General features: G+C 42.5%; 2 protein-coding genes across 6 annotated transcripts in view; one reads left to right on the plus strand and one right to left on the minus strand.

Moving 5' to 3' along the window:
- Positions 1–10,731, minus strand: part of kalrna (kalirin RhoGEF kinase a) — a 210,387-nt gene extending 199,656 nt beyond the window's left edge. For 3 of the 4 annotated variants that reach the window (XM_072685875.1, XM_072685873.1, XM_072685876.1), the window contains exon 1: positions 9,853–10,730. In XM_072685875.1, coding sequence (XP_072541976.1) covers positions 9,853–9,925 — 73 coding nt within the window. In that variant the 5' untranslated portion in view covers positions 9,926–10,730. Of the gene's footprint in view, positions 1–9,852 lie in introns of all 4 variants that reach the window. The other variant, XM_072685874.1, reaches the window with a different exon arrangement.
- A 10,239-nt stretch (positions 10,732–20,970) lies between these two features.
- The window catches only part of mylka (myosin, light chain kinase a), a 65,097-nt gene continuing 61,476 nt past the window's right edge, over positions 20,971–24,591 (plus strand). For both annotated transcript variants that reach the window (XM_072685895.1, XM_072685896.1), the window contains exon 1: positions 20,971–21,100. The gene's annotated coding sequence lies outside the window, so the exon portion shown is untranslated. The remainder of the gene's footprint in view (positions 21,101–24,591) is intronic.

The raw sequence follows: 24,591 nt of genomic DNA on the forward strand, positions 1-24,591 counted from the left end.
ATTCCAGACCTGTCTGCCTGCACTGATATTACGTCATACTACTCTCTCTCTGCTGCTGGTATCCACAGACAGACACGCAAACACACCAGGCATACACACACGCGCGGATATGAGTATACAAGTGCAGAAAATCAATAGCTTTTAGCACAAGGCCATTTTCCCACCCCTTCTAAAACACAGCAATCATACAGCAGGCTCCCAAGACTGCTGCCAGTCCTTATCTAACTCAGCATTAGGAGAATTCAATTATGAGACAATGCACTCAGCCCACGATACGATTCACAACCTGATATAGCCTAGGCAAGAGCCTGCTCTCATGACGGCATATTCCTTATAGATGGGAATTCCACAGAATAGTGAGTGAAGAAAAGCACTGGATGCACAACAAATATGATTAGGTGAAAAATGGAATGCAAAAAAATAAGGAGCCAAAATAAATTGGGTGTAAAAGCCAAGCATTTGTAACGTGGATGTGACAAGCTGGCACTCGTAGACATGAAAAAAGACTTTGATGGTGAGAAGAAAGTTGAAGAATTGGTAGCCTATATAAGCCAGGCCAGGTCAAAAGTAAGAGAAGCAATACCACAGACTGCAAAATGAGAGAAATCCAAAGTACAAACCGGTTTACAACATGAGGCAGACAAAGAAATAACGGTCGGTATGTTTATGGTAAACAATGGCAATACTGCACAACAAACACAGTGATATATATAAGCCTTAAGCCCTAAGCCCCTCCTAAAAGTGTACTTTTATGAAGTTGTCGAAGGGCTGGTAACCCTTCAAGGAGCCTGAGAGTTTAGAGCAGGGAGGGGTTCACCAGAGGGGTGCATCAAGTGCTCATAGGGGGCGCTTGTGAGTACCTTTGTTGGTGAAATTGAAAGAAATGGGACACCAACCAGCCTTGCACACTTAGGAGGCATGCAAGAATGAGGAGTGCAAGGGTGCAAGTGCGAGTAATGGGACAAGGCCAAAGAATCACAGATGAACATGTGAATCATGGTTGATAATGTGACATGGGTTTCAGGGGGTTTGTGGACTCCACAGAATCAGCAGGGACAGAGGGCAAACCTGGAAGCGTGACAGCATTTCTTTTAACAGCTGTCTGTTGATCCTTTGCCTTGTGGTTTACAAAAATCAATAGAAATCGATAGATTCCTTTAAATCAATACAAAGGTATTTTGAAATATAACTTTGTACTACAGATAGCACAGATAAGTACTAGACACACTGTAGCTGTTAAACAAGAGCAGAATGACCCTACATAAACTGAACGATCCAGAACAGAAAGATCGCACACTGAACACGGCTGAGACTACAATCAATAGGTGTACAGTCACGAAAGAAGGAGGTACTTAGGGAAGATTAAAGAGTGTTAAGAGCTTAGCTCTGTCATTTCATGTTTGTATTCCAATTTGTACTGGGATCAGACACTTGGGTTGAAATCCGTTTGAACCAGCTCGGTATGTCTGGAAATACTTTTCATCTTTAATCACAGCTATAAGACAGCAAAAAAGATCAGCTTCACAGCACTCAGGAATCAGGCCGAGATCCTCTGCAGCTGCACAAATAGGCTTCTGTAGCAGGTGATCTGCACTGTTAACTACACTGTTAGAGGCACGCTCCAAAAGAGCTGCTTTGCATTTACAGGATTCAGTCAGATGCACATGAATAAAATGTGTTACGTCAATTCAGTTCCCGCCAAAAGACGCCTACTAAAAGACAGGAACAGAGTCGATGTAACGTTTTTTATTCATGTGGAATCATCTGACACATCTGTATGATGAGACCGTTTCTTCCACGCACTGTGTGGAGAGAAAGCTCAATCTACGTTATACAAATGAAATCTGTCATCAGATTTCAGTGCAAATAAACCAGCGTAGAAATTAAAAAGCAAGCACTAAAACAGAGAAGCTATTATGAGGTTTGACGCTGTCTGTCCGTCAAAGGATTACTAAACTCAAACCACAGGACAACGCTAATTCTTTTGCTAACTCAAACTCAGTCTTCTGTAGTTATATGTCTAGGGGGCAGCAATGGGACCAAAATTGGCACCAGGTGGTCACTGGTGTGATTCCAGGACCGCTGAGGTGCCCTTGAGAAAGGCAGCCAACCCCCTAATTACTCCCCAGGCATTGAGGTGCCTGCTCACTGCTGTGTGTTCTCACTAATCATTAGCGTGTATTTACTGCCATGAATGGGTTGCATGCATAGGTTGAATATGTCACACGACTGTGCAATGGCGGTACTTTACACAGGGACTTTATGGCACATGCAAAGACATCAAATAACATTTAAAAAGCAACACTAGAGTTTCTGTCAACAGTTAATGTCACACGATTCCATATGTCAATAACGGTACATTGACTGGACATAAGGACTAAAATCTATTTTGTATGTGTTACATACCCCAAAGGTACACACCTCTTAATCCCAAAAAAATCAAGTGTTTCATTCAGTCCCATTGCCACACGTATACAAAATCAAGCACCTAGTCATGCAGTCTGCCTTTAGAAACCTTAGTGAAAGAATGGGTGATTCTAAAGAGCTCACTGAATTCCAGTGTGTTACTGTAATAGGAGCCACCACTCCTGCATAAAGATGCCCAACGCTCTCCTGACTCAGTAACTGCAGAGTTCCAAACCTGCCATGTTAATGCCTATGTATTTAGAATGAGAGGTCATAAAAGCTCCTGTAGGTGTAATGTTTAGGTGTCCCAATACTTTTGTCCAAACAGTGCATAGTTGATGTTTGTTTCATTTATGGTACTGTTATGAGGTGCCATTCCCAACTAACTGAACGCATCAGAGGCAGACTGCCTTGTTGAGAATGTTAAAATTGTCAAAAAATGTCAGCTTTATGAAAGATGCCTTTTATTGTTAGTCGTCGGGTTTTATAAAATTGATGTATAGTGTTTTTAACTGCATATCTTAAAAAACATTACATGAGAACGATTCTTTATAACAGTGCAATAAATGGGATCTCCATCGTCAATGTGATGGATGTGATTGACCTGTCAATCACTACAGTATAATGGCCTTAATACTAAAGGCATGTATAACAACCATTTTCAGAAACATCTTATATCATCTCATGAATACTGACTTTATTGTTTTTTTCAATACGTTATTTAATGCGTGTCGTCACTGTCACACAAAAACCTCCAAAATGCCGACTTTATAGAAGGCGAAAAGAATCTTCAAGAATGAAGATCAAAGTAAAACGATTTTATATCAAGTTATTTTGGAGCAATTCTATTGGTCCATTCACCATTACCTTTTGATACAATGGAGGTTTTTGTATGACAGCAATGTGCATGTGTGCTAATGTACATAGCCTTCACATAAAGTGTTACTCATGACTTGAAGAACAAGTCTTGCAATGGTTTTCTACATAATTAACCGCTGCTGTTCATGAAGGTGTTTCTGCTGGCAAGTTAAACTGTGTTAAACTGTGACCAAAAAAAGATTCTTAAATAGGTCAAATAACCCAAATTACCCCAAAACTGCAATGCATTTTTTTCTGCATCACAAATGCACAGATTTAGCTGGTAAAAATGCTAAGTGCCACAGCCTCTTTATCAGCAGAGGCGCAGACGAACACTCAGAGGCCTCTAGGGCATCGTTCTCCCAATCCATCAGAAAGCCTCATTCAGAGCCTCAGCTAATAGGCTCTGACTCCATTAGCCATCAGTGCTAACCGTCTCACTGCACCGGCCTTGGACAGGCATATGGCTCCTGAGGGTGACGCTGGTGACGCTTAAGAAGGACAGGAAACCCCTCTCTTACTCTCTTGCTGTTCCTCCTTGCCTCTTTCTCCCACAACATCAGATCATGACTCAATAATCCAGTCAAATCTCCTCTCACTCTCTTTATTACCCATGTGGCTTACACTGGCCAATTAGCCATCTGCCTCTACAACAGTGGTTGTGTGTGTATACAAGAGGGTGAGTAAGAGAGAGAGGAAGACAGAAATGGGGAAGTAGCAGGGGAAAGAGTAGACCGATGCAGAACGACAGACACAAAGGGAGTAAGAGACGCGCGCACACACACACACACACACACACAAACAAAGAGGCCAAATCATGGGTGTGTTCTTTGTCCCGGCTGACAGTGGCCTGTTTCACCCTATTGTTCTCCCCATGTTGGAGACTATGTGTGGGGCACTGAAAGACGCCATGATGTGGGGAGTGGAGAAGGGTGCACTCCCCCACCACCACCACCATGCACACACACACACACACACAGACTCACGCACACTTGGAGGAAATCCAAGGTCTGTCACAGCAGAATTTAGCCGCCACTCAGTGCAGTCATTGAATCCAATCAGCCGGGTCTGAATGGAAATGCAGTGCTAAACTGCAGGGGTGTAGCTGTACCACAGTAAAGCACTGGTAGTACAGTTAAAGAATTGTATGCTGTGGTTTATTCATTAATATTTAAGCATAGTAATTACATAGCTCTCCTGTCATGCTACCAGAATCATCTGTCTTCTTAACCACAGGTCAAGAGTTGCACACAAAATACCACCAACACTGGATAAGTACTGGATAAGTAATAAGTAATAATCATCCAGGTCCTGTTTTGACAGGGTCAGGAAAATAAGGCACTGGGAGCAGCCAAATTCTTCACACACTTCAAGTATAGTCTGGAGAACAGGCCTGGCAGCAAAGTGTTATTTATCAAATATATATATATATATATATATATATATATATATATATATTTGATAAATGTTTATATAAATATATAAAGACATTTTTTTACTATTTCAGTTAAATAGAATTGATTTCTATTTTGTAATTAAATATAGAGTTAATACAGTATTCTTTAAGCACTGATGATATTTTCAATATACTCATTAAAGCATATTGTATTCCATGATAACAACACTGATCAAATTATGATCAAGTATTATCATATTGCCCACCCCTATCTGCAAATATTACCGTGGTATCACTTGGCAAACAATACCTTGGGTCTGAGAGAGCAACTGGACGAGTGTTGGAGTGACAGAGCATCAAAATGCAACCTGTTCTGTGGTGTTTGGACCCATAGTCAGCTAGCTAGGCCTAGCTTAGTTTAATTAGCAGGCTGTGTGCCAGCTAACTGATATTCAAACAAAACAATTTTTGAGGAAATCTAGAAGAATTTGAGATATCTGAGTGCACAAAGTCACGTAACTGGTTTTAACGAATTCTAGTTGTGGCTTAGCCACTGTGGCACATAGTACAACAATGAGGCCACAGGAGTAATAAAGCAGTTAAAGGGTGCTTCATTTTTAAATATAAATGCTTTCTGGATGCTTTCTGTGTTTCCATTTCTGGCTATGACTGTTCTCAAGCACATCTTGCTGAAAAGTTCATCCGGGTTTACTGACTCCCTTCTTTTTATTTGGAATGAATCATCTAGTTTGCTATACTAGCTAAAGCTGGCCTGTGTGCTTTTCCACCTGGTTTTAGCATGTGACCAATCATCAATAAATGCCTGTGCTCTGAGGCCCACCCAAATGTACACAGTAAGGATTGACTTATTTGGCTGCTAATTATCCAGACACAAACAGGAAATTTGACACATTAAACACACCATTGTTTAAAAATACCATAATGATTTTTACATGCTGTGATATACCTCATTACTGCTATCCTGCCCTGTCCCAAGCTTCAGATGTGCTTTGTGAAATATGTCAACTCGCTATGTCCTATGATGAGTGCACTCAAATTTAGATTAGTGAGTTCTAATTTAATCAACTGGATTTGATCATATGTATCCACCTACACACAGTGAATATAATCCCAAAAACCCATCACACCCCTTCTAACCATCGAACCACTCACCCATTCGGCACGAGTCAACCCCCAACTCATTCCTTAATTCAAGACATTCATCTACATACATCTAACCTCTTTGCTGAGGTAAAGATTGAATTAAAAATGTATTACTGTTACTTTTGTTATGATGTCATTATTTTTTAATTGAAGATGAGATGAGTCAGTGCTTATATAGCAGACCGACACACGTGTGGCGAGGTGGTATATGAAAAAGTCCCAGGGTTCTGATATGGTTCAACTACGACAGATATAAAGTTCCTCAAATCAAAGCTTCCAGTTTGCACCTCATAGTTATCTGTGTCACTATCCAATTACATATGGGCACAGAGAGCCTGACTCAAATCCCTAAATAATCTTACCATTTAGATTCAGGTCATTAAGAATAGCCTCGTCACGTCACTATCTGCACCTGAAGGGCTGATTTCTATATGACATCATTAATGGCTTCTGAGGCCCTGGCCCTGATCCCAGCTCACTGAGCGATTAGATAATCAATGAAGAAAATCCTCCTTGCTCAGAGTGAAGTAGCTTTTGGAGAGGAAGAGCAGGAACCGGAGCCAAGCAGCTGCAGCTGTTGTCTATCAAGCTTGCAGGGAGGCGATTGTTGTTGACAAAAAGGCTAAAGCTATACAGGTATTGATTGGAAGGTTGTACTGTGCCAATCTGCTCCTGTTATTACCTGAGGAGACATCCGGCTCTCGCTCGGATCTCGCAGCTCGCCTTGTTAAAAACCAACAGCTGTGGCCCAAACGACTCTTTTCCTAATAGCTAGGAAAAGGAGGCTTCCCACTAAATCATTCCTGAACGGATGAAGAAGAAACACAGGATCGGATGCAGAATTTTCTTATCTCTCCCAATTATTTACTTCAGGCGGCTGGCCAACAAGAAGTTATGGGCATTAACCGTATGCCGTGTGATGCTGCTATGGGCCGAAGCTCCCTTACACATGGCGAGTGCGAGTTTGGCTAGAGGTTAATTCGGCTGTAAGCGCCACAGACGCAGGAAAAGAGGCTGCCGTAAGGCTGAGGACATAAAACCACTTCAGCTCATTCAGACAGCCGTTTGTGAATGGATTACTGCTCACTCAGCCACGTAATGCCTTTCTCTCTGAGGGCAAACACCCACTGCTGTTGGAGGAGCCGCGGATGAGAGGGCCTTTATGAGCCCGTTCATTCTCGCTGGTTTGGTCTCCTACTCTGTCTGTCTCACTCTAGATCACTCTCTATGTCCTCCCCTCCATGTTTCAGTGCAGCTCTGACCGGCTTCTCTTTGTCTCTATCCTTCTCTATTAGGGCTTCACAATATATCGGGTGTTAATCAGGACACTGGGCTTTGCAGTACCGAGAAGGGTCATCACACTCTACGCAAAAAGGGTTCTGTGTAGCACCGAAAAAGGGTTCTTTCATCCATTTGGATGAACCATATAATACAATATTGAGTTATCATAGTTCTCTATACAGCCATTGCCTCTATTAGAGAATTACCCTTTATAATCACGGCACATTTTGTATAGACCGCTGCCAAGGATTAAAACCAGGCATCTGCATGCAGGCTATGAGGGTAAAGTGGGCAGCAAATGAGAGGGTGTTAATGTTATTCTTGTTCTCAAATAGGCCTTTAATAAACTTATTTTCGCTGCATCAGAAAATGCATGTATTCAAGACACCTTTGTATTTTAACTGTTTATCATTAGACCCCTACTGATATCACAGCAGGCATTACACAAATGAGTTCTCTAACCAATCACAATGTTTTGTATTAGGCTATAGGCTACAAGCATTCAGGCCAGTCTTACCACAACAGTCTAACCACTGTTTCATTGCCAGTTCTCTTGTGTTTTTAATATAGGGCAAAATTTGCTACAACAATCCACAGTACCAGTGCACATATATTATCCATGTCATAGAGCCTAACTCTCTCTCCATCTCTGCCCAACTATATCCCTCTCTCCATCCCTCCCCACATCTTTTGGCCTCCCCTGGGGCCTAGGCTGCCATAACGTATCAATACAATTGGCTGACGGCATCTCCCTGTGCTGGCAGAGGCAGATGTCCTTATATCTGCTGAGCTGAGCCACAGCAAAGACACACTCACTCTCCTCTCTGATAATTCTCTCAGACCTCCACACCATCTGCAAGTCATCTATCTGCAAGCCCTCTCCCCAAAAAGCAGTGCTGTGGTCTTTACAGCTTAGGCTCCACATCCAGATTGAACGAATCAAGAATCAGCTTCCACAGTCCAACGGTGGGCCTCTACGTTCTGGACTCTTAATTCTACAGCTGTGTGTTGAGCAAAGTCTAGATTGTTCACAGCAGCTGTGGTTTAGCTTTAGGTCTCCTAAACTTCAGACTGAGCGGAGGCGAGGTTTGTTCAGAGTAGCTGCGGTGCGCACCCTGAAAACGGCCACTACACAATGCGTCTCTCAACACTTCCATAAGCCACCATCATTAGTGATTCAGCTTTCAGATGTTGCGCTCAAAGAAGTGAAAGAGGCTGGTCTGCATTAAGGTGCCACATAAAAAAGAAGAGAAGACAACTCTCCTTTGAGCATGAGCTTCAGCTGACAACCAGAAACCCCTGCTTCATTCAGGCACATGCAGAAGAGTGACACAGTTACACGGAGAAGCTTTCCTGCTGATCGCCAACGTAGGCTCCGAATTTAATGATCTCACATGGGGATTTGTTTTGATGTGTGCCAAGCTTGCACCAGGGTATGGGAGGTATGAAAGATGGATGTGCCAGGCAGCTCTGATGCACAGCGGTGGAGTGTTGTGACTGCTGGGGTGTGTCCTTGTGTAGTTGCAGGGTGTTTTTGGACACATCCATAGGGGTAGCAAAAGGCAACAGGAGTTGTTGATGGTCAGATTCAACTCACTTCAAAAACACTTGGGTTTTTCAAGGCTACTTTACTAAAGGCATGGTTCTGCAATTTAAAGAAGTGGTTTCTTTCCTTGTTAAATGGCTCTAGTCTAAGACCTCTTGTAGGCCATATGGTTCTTTAAAGAATGCAGCATCAAAAAGGTGTCACTATTGTTCAGAGTCAAAGAATCTGCTTTGCTTAGAGTGTACACCATTTAACCAGGACCAGATCACTGTTCACTGTTCTGCACAGAGTCTATGCCTTTGAGAGTGCATATCTCACGCCTGAAACTCCCCTGCATATATGATGGCGATTCAGGCCATGATGAAGAGTGCTATCCATTGCTATGGCTGTAGAAATGATAGTACTGATGATCTGATCTCAGAGCAGTCTGTTCCGAGTCAATCCAAGCTTCCACACTGAGCAGACATAGAAACACACCAAAACACACCAAAACAGATCACAGGCCTCCCTAAACAAATACATGTGTGCCATCAACCTTGCTCGCATACAAACTGTGTTACTAAGCAGACACATCTTCCTCTCCTCACTTTGACATCTCCAGCTTCCACGCTGTATCAGTGAAGCTTCTCTAGACAAGGAACCCGTTGGATGGTTCCTTTTAGCCCACATCAACTAAAACAAAAGACTGGGGGTCTGTCTCGTTTCTGAGGGCGCTTTAGGAAGATAAAATAGCCATTCTGGGTGAGTGCTTGGGATCCAGAGGCGAGTGTGAGAGTGAAGCAGTTGACAGGAAGAAGTGGAGGTGTCAAACAAAGCCCGGGCATCGCCTACCCAGCCACCAACCAGAGCAAGCAGCTCCAGAGCGCACAGGACGGGCTTATTACAGCGTTCTGACTCACAAAGCTCCGTACAGATGTGAGTGATGGGTCTCCTATTCCAAAAGCCCAGCTAGAAACAGTACAAATCATCTTCATCACCTTCATTCAGATCACTGCTCTCGCTCGGCGCACAAAGCACGGGGGTCAATGAGTTTCCATCACGCGTTCTCACACGTTCCCGGCTACATGGACATTTGTGTGTGTGTGTGTGTGTGTGTGTGTGTGTGTTTTTTTCCCTTAAGTTAAGCTTTCATTGTCCCCCCTCTCAGATCAGACCGAGGGAAGCCCCACTTTGGCCGGCGATCTCCTCCCATCCATCCTACCTGTTTTGAAGAACGCCTCCGTGTCCGGGTCGTTGGGTGCCCCCTCCTCGGCCGCCTCACCTCCGCTGTTCATCTCGCCCTGTTCGGCGCTTTCCCAGCTCGAATCAAACGCTGCAAGTAAATCCAGAGAAGCGAGCCGTGCTGCCAGAGCGTTAAAGCCTCCCCATCCCTGCCTTGTAGATATCGCTGTGTCCTCGTCCTGCTACTGCCGCCGGCTTCTATTGTTCCCCCCTCCTGCCTCCAGGAGGGCACTAAAGCGCCCCTCACTGATACGGTGCAGATCCGGTCCACTGCAGCTGCAATCCGAGCCGCTGACCAACCTCACCAACACGGACCCGCACAGGAGAATGGGACGGAGGTGGACAAACGAGGTTGTGAACAGGCAGCAGGGAAAGCAGCCCAGCAGTGGTGGGAAACAGCAGGGTGTCGTATGGATGCAGCGAAGGAAAGCTGGTGATGTCACCAAAACAACCCGATGTGCTTGGCTCGATTCCGCCCCGTCTTCTCTTTCTATTCCCACAAAGGAGCGTTTAGTCCAGCGCTCGTACCCCGACCTCGCTTAAATCAGTCAAGCAGCGCGACTGGCTTTTATTTTTACAGTCATTTGCTAACAATGGAAGCGCTCGTTCTTCTGCTCCTTCACTGCTGCTCTCAGTTCAGCTGCACTTTCACTCCATTCAAGATCCCTTAGAAACGCGCGAGCTCTGATCATGGCCAGTAGCTAGCGTGTGTGTGTGGAGCGGTGAGGAGCAGGGACGTAAGAAAAGCCCCCTTACTGAAGGACTTCTAAACACACGTAAAAAGATTTGGTAATGAATGGTAACACTGGTAAAGCTAAGTTTGAGACCGTCCTTGAGGCTGCACTCTTTCTGAGGACCGGTTGAATACGAAGTAGGTCCTAGTTTAAAAGTACTCCTATTGTGTTTGGTTGAAAGTGTATACAGACTCCAGGCTTAGAGGCGTACAACAAACCCATCAGGCTGAAGGCTGCTGAAGGTGATCGCGTTATTGTGGACTGTACTGCCCCCTAGCGAACTCCCCGCTATGTCTATTTACACGGTGAAGCTCTGTGAAGCTCTTGCGTGCAGTTCACGAGAAGGTCGTAATGATGATGTGATCTGCTGTTTGATCTACAGCGCGAGAGTCTAAATCCGGCATTATGGCGTCACAATGAACTCAACAGTAAACGTCATAATGGGTTCACATTGTCTCAACATTCTATGTACTGTGCTAGGCCTAAGGGTCAAAATGGCCTGAAGAAAATCTGTGTAACCTGGTGGTGCACGGCTTTTGTGGGTGATGTTTCACTTTCTCTACATTTCAAGCCAAAAGGGAAAAAAGAGAGACTATTTCTTTGCTGTTAAACATAATGGTGGGTCATTTTTGACTACACAAGACAACATCAGAAATAAACTGTACTGTTGTACACAAGAAATCATCAGATTGTGAAGGTTTATGTGAAAAAGCTCTGACCACATTCACACACAGGATGCGGCACGCAACAAGCCGGACAACCTGCTGTGGTTGTCGTTTGAGTAAGTCTTTCGATCTTTCACTGGCTCGTTTAAAGCAGCAGTATGTGTTTTTAATAGGTTGATTTGTTTTTTACTGAAAGATGTCCACTTTAAATTCACTGTCAGCTGTTCTTGGATTGTTCCTTTACTTTCCAAAAAGTTTCCAAACAGTTTAAAATCTGTTATTTTGATGTCATATTTGCTGAACAAATTATGAAAAAGAAAACCTCAATATTGAAAGCCATTGCAGACAAGCTTGTGCTGGCACAACATATAATGACACTACACACATTGTGGTTGCACTGCATGATTGGGCCCTGGAGCTGGAGTGGTTGTGCAACTTTAAACATGACATTATAATTTCATGTCCTTCTACTCAGATATGTCCCTGCCTTGGTGAGAGGTCTTCCTTTACTGTGCCTGAAACTAAAACAGAGGCTCCAAAGGAGGTCACCCTAGGCATTGTGCTTAAAAGCTTGTATGCAAAAGGGATTTTTCATTGATGTCAGTTAGATATACCATGTTGAAAATCATTTGTATGTATATTTCTTTCCTTTTCAAAGAGATTTAAGATTGTGTTAAAGCTCTGTAAAGAAAATGTAAAAAGCAGCCTTGTTATCTGTCTTCTCATCCCACTGCAAACTCTGAGAAATGCATTTGCCAAGATCCATTATATTCTGAACTTTGATCCCAACTGCAGACCCCCAATGCTTGTATGTTGTTGTGCTTCATCTCCGTCAACCTGGAAGACCCGAAAGAGTTCTAACAGCCATGCAGATGCAGAACATCCACTAATGATAATCACATTAGTCATACTGTCATGTAGGCCATTATAACACAGGTAAAGGTATATATTAAAATTCTATATTTTATGAAGTAAGCATTTCAGACTTTCTCTGTATTTGCCCTTGAGCTCTTTTTTTTTTTTTGGCTGATTCTGCAATGAATGAGGAAGCAGAGTAACTTTACTTAGAAGCTCATTATTTATAACTGTCAGGAGTCAACAGAACAGGCCAAATATAGACAGCATATAGGTTGAAATGTGAAAACAAATGTAAAATGTTATTAATAGAACTGCACATTTCTGGTGAAGAAAATGTTAGGACACCCTACATCAACTGTGGCAAGAGCTACCTGTAGTGACAAGAGCTACCTCTAGGGCTGAACTTGCTAGGGCAGCTTGATCTGCTGATGTTGGCAGTTGTTGTTTTATGTTCTCCAGTTATAAATGATTTTAAATTAATGTGCGATACAGAAATGGTGACACCGCTTACTTTAACATTTAAAAGCAAACCAATCTAACTGTCTGAGGTTTATATAAGAAAGGCTCCTCCAAAATCCTGCATAATCTAAACATCTGCAGCTGATGTGGTGTGTCTAGTTTTAGGCATTTTAAGTAGCATAAATTCATAGAGGGTGTCTTAACTTTTTCCTCGCAAGAAAACAACATTTCTTTTAATTGCATTTTGCAGATTTTAAATTAAAAAGATGCTTAGCTTTATTTGTGTATTTGTTTAAAACATGTACATGATGATGAATTGACCCAAAGTGGGCAATTAAAAACCCCACCTACATGGAGGAGGACCTACATGCAAACTACATTTATATATATATACTGCACATTGCAGTAAACCTCAGATTAACCAAAAGTTGGCTGCTTATTTCAGCTCTACCTGTGGTGCACGTTTCCTCCCACAGATGGCCCCACTGTATCAGGAGGTGCCAGTAAGCACCTTTTCCTATTGCAGGCTCAGAATGGAACAGGAATATGCCATAATTTTAGCATTCAGAGCCAGTACTAATGAAGCCTGTATTCACCAATGTAAATACTATATAAATCCATTTATAAAATAGTACAATATTTATTAGGTTATCAATATATGCAAGCAATATGCTTCTGCCATGATCTTGGCTGGTGATACTTTGGTGACAAGACTGGTTGATCATGGGATATTTCCAGGAGACACAATCTAATTTAGCCTTGTTTGTAATCACAACAGTACATTTAGAACCAAATATGATTACTCAGCAAAGTCTCCCTGTTTGTCATTTTCTTTCCAGCCACTGCTATCATCATTGGCATCTATGCACAACATGTCCTATGTGTGTTTGTGTGTAAGAGTGTATGCATGCATATGTGAAGCTAATGTTGGGCCAGAAGGTCTGTCGTTAGCCGACCATGGCACTTTGACCAGGCATGGAGCCAGCTTCCTCTCTCTTACTCACAGGCCTCCTCGAACACACAACATATGGTTTAGCTATTTAACAGCCAAAAACAGAGGACTATGCCAGGCCTGGGCTTGAAGAATGAACACTATGAACAATATGAAATGACAGAGTAGGGTTTAGAGAGAGAGAGAGAGTGTGTGTGTGTGTGTGTGTGTGTGTGTGTGTGTGTGTGTGTGTGTGTGTAGGGATGTGTGTTGATCAGTCACTCCAAAGAGCTAAATGGCACAGGTAGAGCAAGGGTTCTGACACCAAGACTCGTATCACCCTATTGCCTGGACTACGAGTGGAAAGCTCTTCCCACTAATTTGGAAAGAAAAGTGTGTTTCCCATACAAATCATTGTCTTCTAGCAAATCAAATTACCGCAGAGTTGTGGTGGGGAGGGATTTATTGCTATTCTTCTCTTGCATAGGCTGCTCAGGCCCAGTCAGACTGGCTCTCCTCGATGCCATAGTGAAACTGTATTGGATCCAGATGGCATTGTGGAGCACAGAGTGTCTGGGAATAGAGTGTAGCCACTTTCTAGCAGCATTAGCATTTGATCGAGCCTCAGATTATTAAATTTGACCATTATAACGATTTACAGAACCAATTACATGTCTTATGCCTATTAGTACCCTAACATTTCCAGTCCCTACAGGACAAAGTAAAATGATTAAACAAACAAACAAATATTTATGTTTAAAGCTGCAGTATAATATATTCTGTTTAAATAGTCAAATAATGCAGTGCTGGAAGTTATCCTTTGAATAAACGTTATGTAGCTTTAAAATAAGCCATTTTACCATCTAAATTATTTTGATGCTCCACTGATTTATAAAAAGGAGAATGATGTCTCTGTCATTGTAACTCTGAGCTTGGTACGCTGGCTACTGCACTATGAAACTCTGGTGGAGCTGCAGAAGATCGCTGTCCAGCAGAGGTCGGGGAGAGGGGAATAGGGATTCCACATCCATACTTCCCCCCGTGAGGGAAACTTACATGAGGCTTTTTAAGGCAGGCATGACTCAGCAGTGGATGCAGCTGTCTGGCTGGAAGATGGCTTCCCAGGCATGGAGGAATACCATACATGCAATGCACAAGGGGTGAGGATCCTGTGCAGCTACAAGCCGCCAGACAGGAATGAGTAGAAGACCCGTGAATAATCCAAAATGAGAAGAACCAAGAGTTCCTCTGTGACCTGTTAAGTGAAAAAGTGTTAAAGAAGGGCAGGTACAAAAAAAGGAAAGGTCTTCATGGAAGAGAATGAGAAAGGAGAATTTGGGAGATGCACCTGCTTATATAGGGTGTGTCTTATCACTTCCTTATCACTGCTGTAATTGGTCTGTCAACTAGCTACCATACATGGTGCCATAGATACTCCCATGGTTGGTCACACAAGAGGTGTTTCCATACTGAGCAAATGATGAGAGAACCTGATTCATGTTTGTGTAAAATCCTCCAATATTTCTGTACTGCGACAGTTTTTTCACTTTCAATGATACTTCTTGACTGTAGGGGGAGCCCTGAAGCCAAATATATCAATTCCAAGACAACGCTGCCTTAAGGCCTAAATCAATCATTTAAAACAAAGAGTTGGCTCAGATTTGATGCGAATTTTCCTGACTACGTCAAATATCTTTATGGATTTATGTCCTAGCTTCAGACTCAGGCTGGACACCCAAGTAGCTACCATTGGTGGGATTCATTTCAGTGTAGTACAGTGGATAACAGCATTGTCCTGCACACTGGAGACCAGGACTCCTAAATATTCCTAAACAAGACCTCCTGAAGACCCTGAAATCAAGTTGGCCGCCACTAGGCTGTCACTGAGTGCCTGTGGTTGTTTAAGCTGTCATAGTATGTCCACATTTTGTCTCCTGTCAGTGAACATGTTGAATCAGCAAGAGAGAGAGGGTTTTCTGATTGGCTGACAGCATAGTAAATCAGTGCAAAAGGAGTGAGATATTCACACTCAAAATATTAAGACTTTCAAAGCCAAAGAAAGTAGCCACAGTTTAAGAATCTAGATGCCATTATCCAGTGGGCGGCAGCAGGTAGTGTGTGCTGCATAGCATGTGGGTTTGATCTGGGCTCCAGTGTCTGTCTGTGAGGAGTTTGGTGTGTTCTCTCTGTTGCCGTGTGGGTTTCCTCCGAGTACTTGAATTTCCTTCTACCTGCCAAAAACACATGGTAGGCTATGAGTTGGCTATGCTAAACTTTCCCTAGGTGTAAGTGTGTGTGGTATCCTGTGAGGGAGTGGTGCCTTGTCCTGAAGGTATTTCTGCCTTGTGTCCAGTTTATCAGGGAAGGCTTGCGGCTCAGAGCAAAAAGAAACATTTTACAATTTATAATTATATGTTATCCAATTTATTTATCCAATTTTCACCATTATAACAAGGCTCATTTTCATTACGGGACATTTGATGTTGGTACCAATCCAGGTTGCAAAAGTCTTACTCTGCAAATTGCTTGCAAAATTCTTTTTTTTTTTTTTTACCAGAGAGGGCTCCAAACTGCCAAACGTCCTTAGTGCTGCTTTAGCAGAAGTCAAAAATCAGAAATCATACCCCTTCCTTCTGTACCATCATGTATTTCAGAGCAAAACACATTATTACAGGAGATTATTAGAGGATTTATGAGCTAACAAAATTTCAGCAAAATATTATGTGTGTGTGTGGTGGGAGGAATATTTTGACCAACACGCACACACACATGCTTGCTGGTGTATGCTAATGTAAGCAAACGTCATTAAATTTGATAGATTATTGGAAAAATAAAAATTGCATTATTTATGCTTAACATGGGACAAAATGCTGACCCAGCAGGTGATGTGTATACCACACACATGGTTGTGGGTTTAGTCCTCACTGTGGTCACTGTCTGTGAGAAGGTTGGTGTGTTCTCTTTATGTCTGTGTGGGCCAAAAACACGCATGGTAAGGGGAATTGGCTTTGTTAAACTGCCCCTAGCTATGAATTTATGGGTGTGTGTGGTACCCTGCAATGGACTGGCGCCCGGTCCAGGGGGTATTTTGCCTTGTGCCCAGAGTTTCTGGCTTTTTACTGGAAGCAATTGGTTATGGTTTGGTTGGAATAAGCTCCTCCCCTTTCGATGGGGGAGATGAGACATGCTGAGCAGAGCTAACGACATCTTTCTGGCTGAGTTTAAGGGATGGACCATACCAAAATACTTCCAGGGGTGAATGCACACTTGTGAGAATGCTGGATGGAACGGTCAGTGTTTTGATTGAGATCACATCTTGTGAGTAGCTCCTCAGGGAGCTCTTGTCTGGACATCCTGCAGTCCCTGCGTCTCTACGAGGAGGATGTACCCTAGACACTGGCTTCAATTTCTAGGTGATAGCATCACTAGAATCCAGTTCATCAGCTCTGAGCTAGCATTATCCTTCCCCTTCAGAGAGAAAGGGTCAAGCAAGTACAAGACAAAATACTTCCACTGGACACAGAAATGAAAATCAAATGCCCTAGGAAGGAAGAAACACTTATGGGTCATAGTATAACCAGGTTTGCCAGCTGATTTTTTTTTATGCTAATAACTTTGCCAGTTGAAGAGAATTGTGTGATCCAACTATAATCTGATGACTATGTGGTGGAAATAAACACCGGGCCAGACTTTTTCTGGCTGGAATCCTTAAGTTTCACATTGATCCAATCAGTTCTGTGAAACCTGAATCATATGGAATTTATCTTACCCATCTTTTATCTTTTTTACTATTTTTATTATATTAAGGTTATACTGAGGTTTTGTTATCTGTAAATAAACAACTAAGAATTAGTGAGTAATCCTTTGTGTTTCAGGATCAAATCATATAGAAATTAGCAACATTATCAGGCAATTAGACATATTTTTCTTACTGAGTGGGGGCATTTCAACCTCAGCAAGTCTAAGTTTGCACTGACACAAACATGATAAAGATTGAGTAACAATTTTTGATAAATGAAATGCAGCCTTGCTGCTGTTTCTCAGCACCAAATGAAGATGTCTGCTTTTGTCTTAATCTACTCGAGCATTAAGCTATGAAAATGAAAAATGACAGTAATCTTACCTCAGAGACTCCCTCCAGCTCTCATAAAACTTAAAAGGATTAAATATATATCCTGGAATCATTGTGGAATGTTATTTCATTTCCAGTTTTGTATACTCAATCATAACCAGTATATATCAGGTTACCTGCCTCCTAAACGGCTCTCAGTCTCTGCCTGCAGCCGGACAACTCAAACGGGTCATGCTGACATTCTCCAACTCCAACAATGCCCAGCATACAGAGACAGGCACTAGGATCATTCCTGCACAGATTCAGAGTGCCCTTTGACCTTGACCCGCCTGCATATAAATGTCAGTATACTGTCACTGTTGGAATTTTCAATACAGGTTCATGTAACAAGACTTTACTTACAATTTGCACACATTTGCAATGTAGTGGTTGGTGTGGCGCAACAGATAACACCACCACCTGCCACTGAGTTACAACAACACCATGTGGGAGACCAGGGTTCGATTCCTGGTCTGGGTGACTATGCTGCGCTACACCAATAAGAGTCCTTGGGCAAGACTCCTAACACTACATTGGCCCTCCTCTGTAATACGAGTAACCTTGTAAGTCGCTCTGGATAAGAGCATCTGCTAAAAGCCATAAATGTACCGATGCAGTTGGTCATGAAACGATGCTTGCAGAAATAGGGTTAAGTGGTATCCATTTCTTTCATATACCATGGTTTTATTACCACGGTATAGCGTATGACCAGGAACAAAGACTAACAATGTAGCACAAATGCTTACAGTCACCAACTAATTATATATATATATTTTTTTTTAAACAGCTAATTTTAAACTGCTGTGAATCAGGAGAGTCAACCTGGTTAGCCTTAATAGAACATGATCAAGTCTGTATTACTGTTATACTGCCCAAACTCACTGAAGGTTATACAGTTGATGTGAGTGAATGTAGTGTTAGGAGCCTTGTCCAAAGACTCTTACTGGTGTAGAGTGGTGTGTTTACCCAACCGAGGGATTAAACCCCACCCCAACATAGACAATTTATTACTGTCAGCTATAGTACCCGAGAAAGACGTTTGAACAACTGTGAAATTCTGAGTCCTTGTTTTTGTTTCCAGTCCAGGCCTGAACGTAATCTGTAGACGTTCTCGTGGCTTGAACAAGCTATTGAGAATGATTCTATGAAAACAAGAAGAACCAGAACAGAATTCCAGTCATCTCTGAACTGCTGTGAAAGTCGGCCTGTCACAGCTTGTTGCATTTGGTGTTTAGTTTGAAGCAGCACTCCCAGAAGTTGTTTACTGCTAATTTTCCTGTGGGCTTGTTTTTATCTGACTCCCAAAGCTGCAGCACTCCACTGTTCCTCCTGCAGGAAGAAGCCCTCTGTTCCTCCCTCTTACTGGAACAGTCTGATAAATAGACCCTGCAGATGGTGGAGCATTCTGAACATGAACCAGGAGGTCCTTTAATGTCAACAAAAGAAAATCATGAAGATTTCCAATTTCATTTCAATGAATTTGACAACACAATGTTGCATTGTCTATTGCCTTGTTAAAAACTCCACTGCCTATGTAAGCCACTAGATGGCATAGCTGGTTCTTCACTTCAGGGTTGGGAGGGCCTCAGAAAATGATGTTGCCTGTTTCCGTTTTATGACCATCAAGGTGGAATGTTCCCTTTTTGTACATTTTCAGATCAAGCTGCCGAGTTTTTTGTTCTGTAGAAGGTTCTGTCCCAAGAGACAAGCAAGAGATTCCCATTTCCTGAAACTGTGTTTGTAAACTGTTGCCCCTGGGCTGCCCAGTCCTGAACAGTTTCACATTTTAGTCCAGCACTAACTACCAGCTGAATCAACTAACTGAACACTTTCTGGGTTGTTGGTTGATGAGATTTTAGTTCCCATTTGGAATTTGCAGGTCTATCTCAACATTGGATTGCTATTCCTACCCAATTGGATGCAGATCTTTCCACTCTGAAACACATTCTCTGCTATATGTCATATTTACTGCTGCTCACAACACTCATTCCTTCAGACCCTCAGTTGTTTTCAACTCCGCTACCAGTCAGCGTCGAGAGGATGTACAATCTGTCATATTACAGACACATCTTGCTAAGGTCACACTGACAGCCAAGAGACTTTCGCAGGTGTTTTCGTCATTCAGAGCCTTAACTTGAATCCCATGCACACTGAATGATCATTCCACATGCAGTCTGCTGTTCCCTCTCTCACTACACAGCAGATCCAAGAACATATATTTCTCACAGTAATATTTCTTTCAAAGTCTGATGTTATCGGGCCAGAAAAACTGTGCCACTGATAGCAGACAGGTTTTTGTATTTGACTTAGGTATAGGTGTCTATATACTTTGTACTGTAAGACTTTTGCACCCAGGTATGATACACTGTTAGATTAGACTAAGTTGAGGAAGTTTCAGCTCAAACTGATCTATGACATAATTGATGAAGCACTGGCTGGTGTGTAAGTCCACAAAACCTTGCCATGGCACAATGCTGTGTTAACATCAGGGCCTAAAAGGACTGCCATTCCTGCAGGTGTTTATTAAAGCAGAGTAGGACATTAGTGGACCATGTACACAGTTCTATGGATTTCAGTCACAGGCCCTGCTCTTCAGCTATCCAGACACACTAAGTGACACAAGAAAGCACAGAGCCCAACTTAGGCAGGTGATTCTATCTTTGGCCGGGGACCCCTCATGAGCAATAGTTGTTTAATGAGTGACGCAACGGCTGGATTAATCCTGGGTAAATCTATTAGAGCCTGGCCTTAATGACACTGGTTTCTTTTGCAGCATGTATAGGATACCTTTCATTTCTAAATAAGCACCACACTGAAACAGTTACTTATTGGTATTGTCCAATTTTGTTATCTTTTTATTTACATTACGTTACAAGTCACGATAACGGTGGACCAATAGAGAATAACTTGAAATAATATATTTTACATTGATTTCCATTAAACTTTAATAAGGCTTTTATTTTTCCTTTTAATTTACACTACAAATACACTATAGGCTGGTTGCATTTGCAAAGGCCTGCAATTTGCAAGCCATGTCTGGACTGTGCAGACGAATGTTTGGAGGAACAATATTTTCTTCAGTCTGCACTTTTACAAAAATACGAAAAACACGGCACCCCCCACATGCATAGTCTGAGGGTCAGAATGTTAAAAAATCAAATAAGCACCAGCCAGCGTCCTTCTCAAGCTGTGAAAGGGAAAACAAAGCAGTGGGCCAGCCGTTCAATTCTGGCCCGCAGCACCGGGTTCAGACACCCCTCCCCCTTACACAGCTCCTCCAATGACAGGCCTCGCAGTGTGTGCTGCTAGGAGCCGCACCAGTCACACAGGGCCAGGGGAAACGCGCTCACTCCAGATAACAGACACACACACAAACAGAGGGCAGCCGTGACCCGGGCTCTGGAACTGGGCACTTGGGCAGAAGACAGGAGGATACTGTGTTTCTCAGTGCTTGGCAGTGTGCAATAGAGGTGAGTACACACACACACACACACACACACACACACTTCAAGAGCTCATTTGCATTCTTGAGAGTAAAGACCTGAGAGTGCTCTGTCTTTACAGTTTAAGTTTTTCTTATGGAAATGTTTTGATTGACAGTTTTGAGTGCATTCATAAAGAATTACATTTGGCTTATGTCCTTTTTTTATGTCTGTAGTAGCTTGTTTACAGCTGAAGGTTTTCCCCAGTAGAGGTTTTGATTAACTTTGCACAGATGCTGCTTCTCTGTTTCAGCTGTTCAGCTTTGTGTGTATGACAAACTCATACCTCAGTTTAGTTTTTACTACAAATGAAACCAAAAGAACAGAGCTGTTTCTTTTGATAGACTAGTTGGAATCTGCGTGTGTCATCACTTTTTTTCCAGTGCTTGATGAGATCCTACCTGTGAGCTCTCCAGCAGTTCTCAAAAGCTTTCTTGACTGTTGATTCCTATTGCAAGACATCATCAGCAAAACATTGGAACAATTCGTGCACACAGCGCAACTGTCCCGCTCTGTGTCATCCATCAAACATTAGTCCCTCAGGTCGTATAAAAGTGCAGCACATGGACAGCGCACTGTCTAGTTTGTCTGAATGAGTCTGTATACAAAGCTCAGGTATCTCTGTTTCTCTGCACACTCAGAGATGCAGTTTCTTCCTCTTGGGCAGTGGTGGTGGTCATCCTGTTGCCGCTCAAGCAGCCTGTCATGCATAACTGCACTAGCTCAACATAAATGGGACGTTTCCGACATCGGTTTAGTCTAGGCTGGGTCCCTTTGATCCTGTTTGAGTCCAAATGCAGTGGCTAGCGCTCCTATTCCCAGTACAGGAAAAGACTAGAGCCGGCTACACTAAACGCAGCTACTTTCAATTAGCACTCACGAGGGTCCATAAAGTCCTTGGTTTTTGCTATGTTAATTGGTAGATAAGCAGACGTAGATTGTCCAAAAGTTTGTGGACACTCTTTCTAATGAATGTTATTTTAGGTTGCTGGCACAGATGTGCAAATGCACACCCACAGCTTGTCTAATTCCTGTAGAGAAGTATTGCCAATAGAAAATGACAGTTTATCGCTGAAGCAGATAAACTTGCACCAAGCCTAAATCCGGGCGTGGATTATTGTGGTACAAACCCCCCCACCCACCCAAGGGTCTTCATCAGTTTAGGCAGGTGTGATATTCTTGCTGTGAATGAAAGCTAAGGGAGAAGGATCCCAAACACCACTTTATTGTAGTGGGTGTTAACAGAGCATAGAGACAACATTGGTGCCTTATCAGTGACCTGTCAGTATCCTGTGTGTGTGTATGTGTGTGTGTGTGTGTGTGTGTATGTGTCTGTAGTCTTGCTGTTTTTCCTCCTACACTGTCATTGTTTCGTGTGGTCATGTGTGCAGTATCTACATGCTATGTTTGTGCAGCTGGAGAAAATTACATTTGCAAGATGCTTCATCACCAGACACAGTGTGTGTGTGTTATGACAAAATAGCTGTGTACTGTTGGACTTGATTCCCTCAATTTAATCTGACAATTTACACAACTGCCTGAGGTCCAGAAACACATCCGACCCATGTGTGCGAAGACCACCCTCCATCGTACAAGTTGTAATGTAATAGCTAGAGTTTTTCCACCTTGCTGATCAGCTAACGAGTGTCAGCCTGTTCTCTTCTATTCTCTTTCTCTCTCTCCCTCTCTTTCTCTGTCTGTTAATTAATCTTTAATTATGCATTAATCTGCATTACCGAATATTTTATTCACTATGCTTCTCTATAGAAAGTATACACACAATGCCAATATAATCAATACTAATAATTCTAAATTCAGACCATGCAGTAGCTCATACAGCATGGTCTGTATTTAGTATGGCAAAATGTTTTAGGGCTGTATCAGAGATATTCACTCTTTTTTGTGATATTCTAAGTATGCTGGACAGCTGGACGGTGTTTGTTATGAAGTTCATAAGCAATTTGTCCAAACCACTAATGCACTTGGCGTACCGAGCAGACTGAACTCAGACAAAGAGCAGAGTATTTGTGCTTAAAAGAAAGAGAAAGCAATATGCCATAACTCTGAGGTCATGAACCTTTGGTTTGGCACAGTGGTCTCCTTGTTTGAAGGCTCTGAAGGTGGGGTCAACGGACTTACAGGCATGTAAATACATGGGGTTGAGTAAGACCATTGGGAGACGCAAGAGGCAAGAGACAACATCAGACCTGATCACAAGACAGACAAATAGGTTGATAAACTACATATCCAATACAACTTGTTTGGATTTCAAAGCATACCAAACAAAACACACACACACTTCACAGTTACTTTGCGATTCATAATTTCATGTGTGTACCAGTGGATCATGAGAAATGCATGGTGTCATTATTAAAAAGTGTAAGGCATGGATTTGTGTTTATTCATCATAATACACAGCATCCACTAAGCACACAAACACAGACAGTGAAATATGTGCTGTATCAGCTCGACCAATGCACCCACGGACATGGGCCACAGCTCTCTATGCAGCTATTGAACACCATCAGAATGCACATCCTCACCATTACCTTGCTGGTCATGCACTAGAAATGTGGATGTGTATTTTCAGCCCATATACAGCATGCTAAACCCCCAGAAAACAGTAATCATCAAATAAAATTGATTTAACTTTTTACAGCTGGTGTTGTCATAAAGCAGCTTTACAGAATCTGTAATCAGTACGAGGACAAGAGATAATAAGACATAAAGACCTCCAGTAAACAAGCCAAAGGCAACAGTGGCATAGAAAGACTCTCTCAGAGCTGGAGGATGAAACCTTGCGAGGAACCAAGACTCACAAGAGGGACCCATCCTCCTCTGATCAGAATTATTTTTAAATGATTGATGAAAGTCACTGTACCACCGCATAAGACTGTTCTACTGTTCTGGTGTGCAAAACCTTTGAACTTTGAGAAAACGAAGTGTTCCCTGTCGTTTCACTCTGTCAAGCTAGATAAAGTGTGAGATAACTCCACCACTCATAAACAAAAGCCAGCATGCTAGCTAATCTGTTTTTCTGTCTGTCCAAACGACCACACCAGCATTCCGTGTGTCCTCCCTGGATGCACATCAGAATTTTTTTTATGGAACAAACACTGTGGGGTACAACACTAGTTGTGTTATGTAGAGCCTGTTTCACTCATTTCTTCCCACTCACTCTGCATTTAGTTCTGCTGTGTAGCCAGAGGGTCTTGAACAGAGAGATGTCAATCATCCTCGATCATTAGAATAATGGGAACATGCCGAGACAGTTGTCAGGTAGTTGGATAACTGGCCTAAATATACACTGCATGTCCAAATGTTTATGGACACCCTCCATTAGGGACAAATGCACACCCACAGCTTGTCTAGTCCCTGTAGATAAATACTATAGAATAGGAGCAAGAGTTAGAGGGGTATAAAGCTCTAGAGCATTGAGCTATGGAGCAGTGGAACTGTGTTCTCTGAAATGACGGTGC

The sequence above is a fragment of the Salminus brasiliensis genome, chromosome 8 (genome assembly GCF_030463535.1).
Source record: "Salminus brasiliensis chromosome 8, fSalBra1.hap2, whole genome shotgun sequence".
Classification (NCBI taxonomy): domain Eukaryota; kingdom Metazoa; phylum Chordata; class Actinopteri; order Characiformes; family Bryconidae; genus Salminus; species Salminus brasiliensis.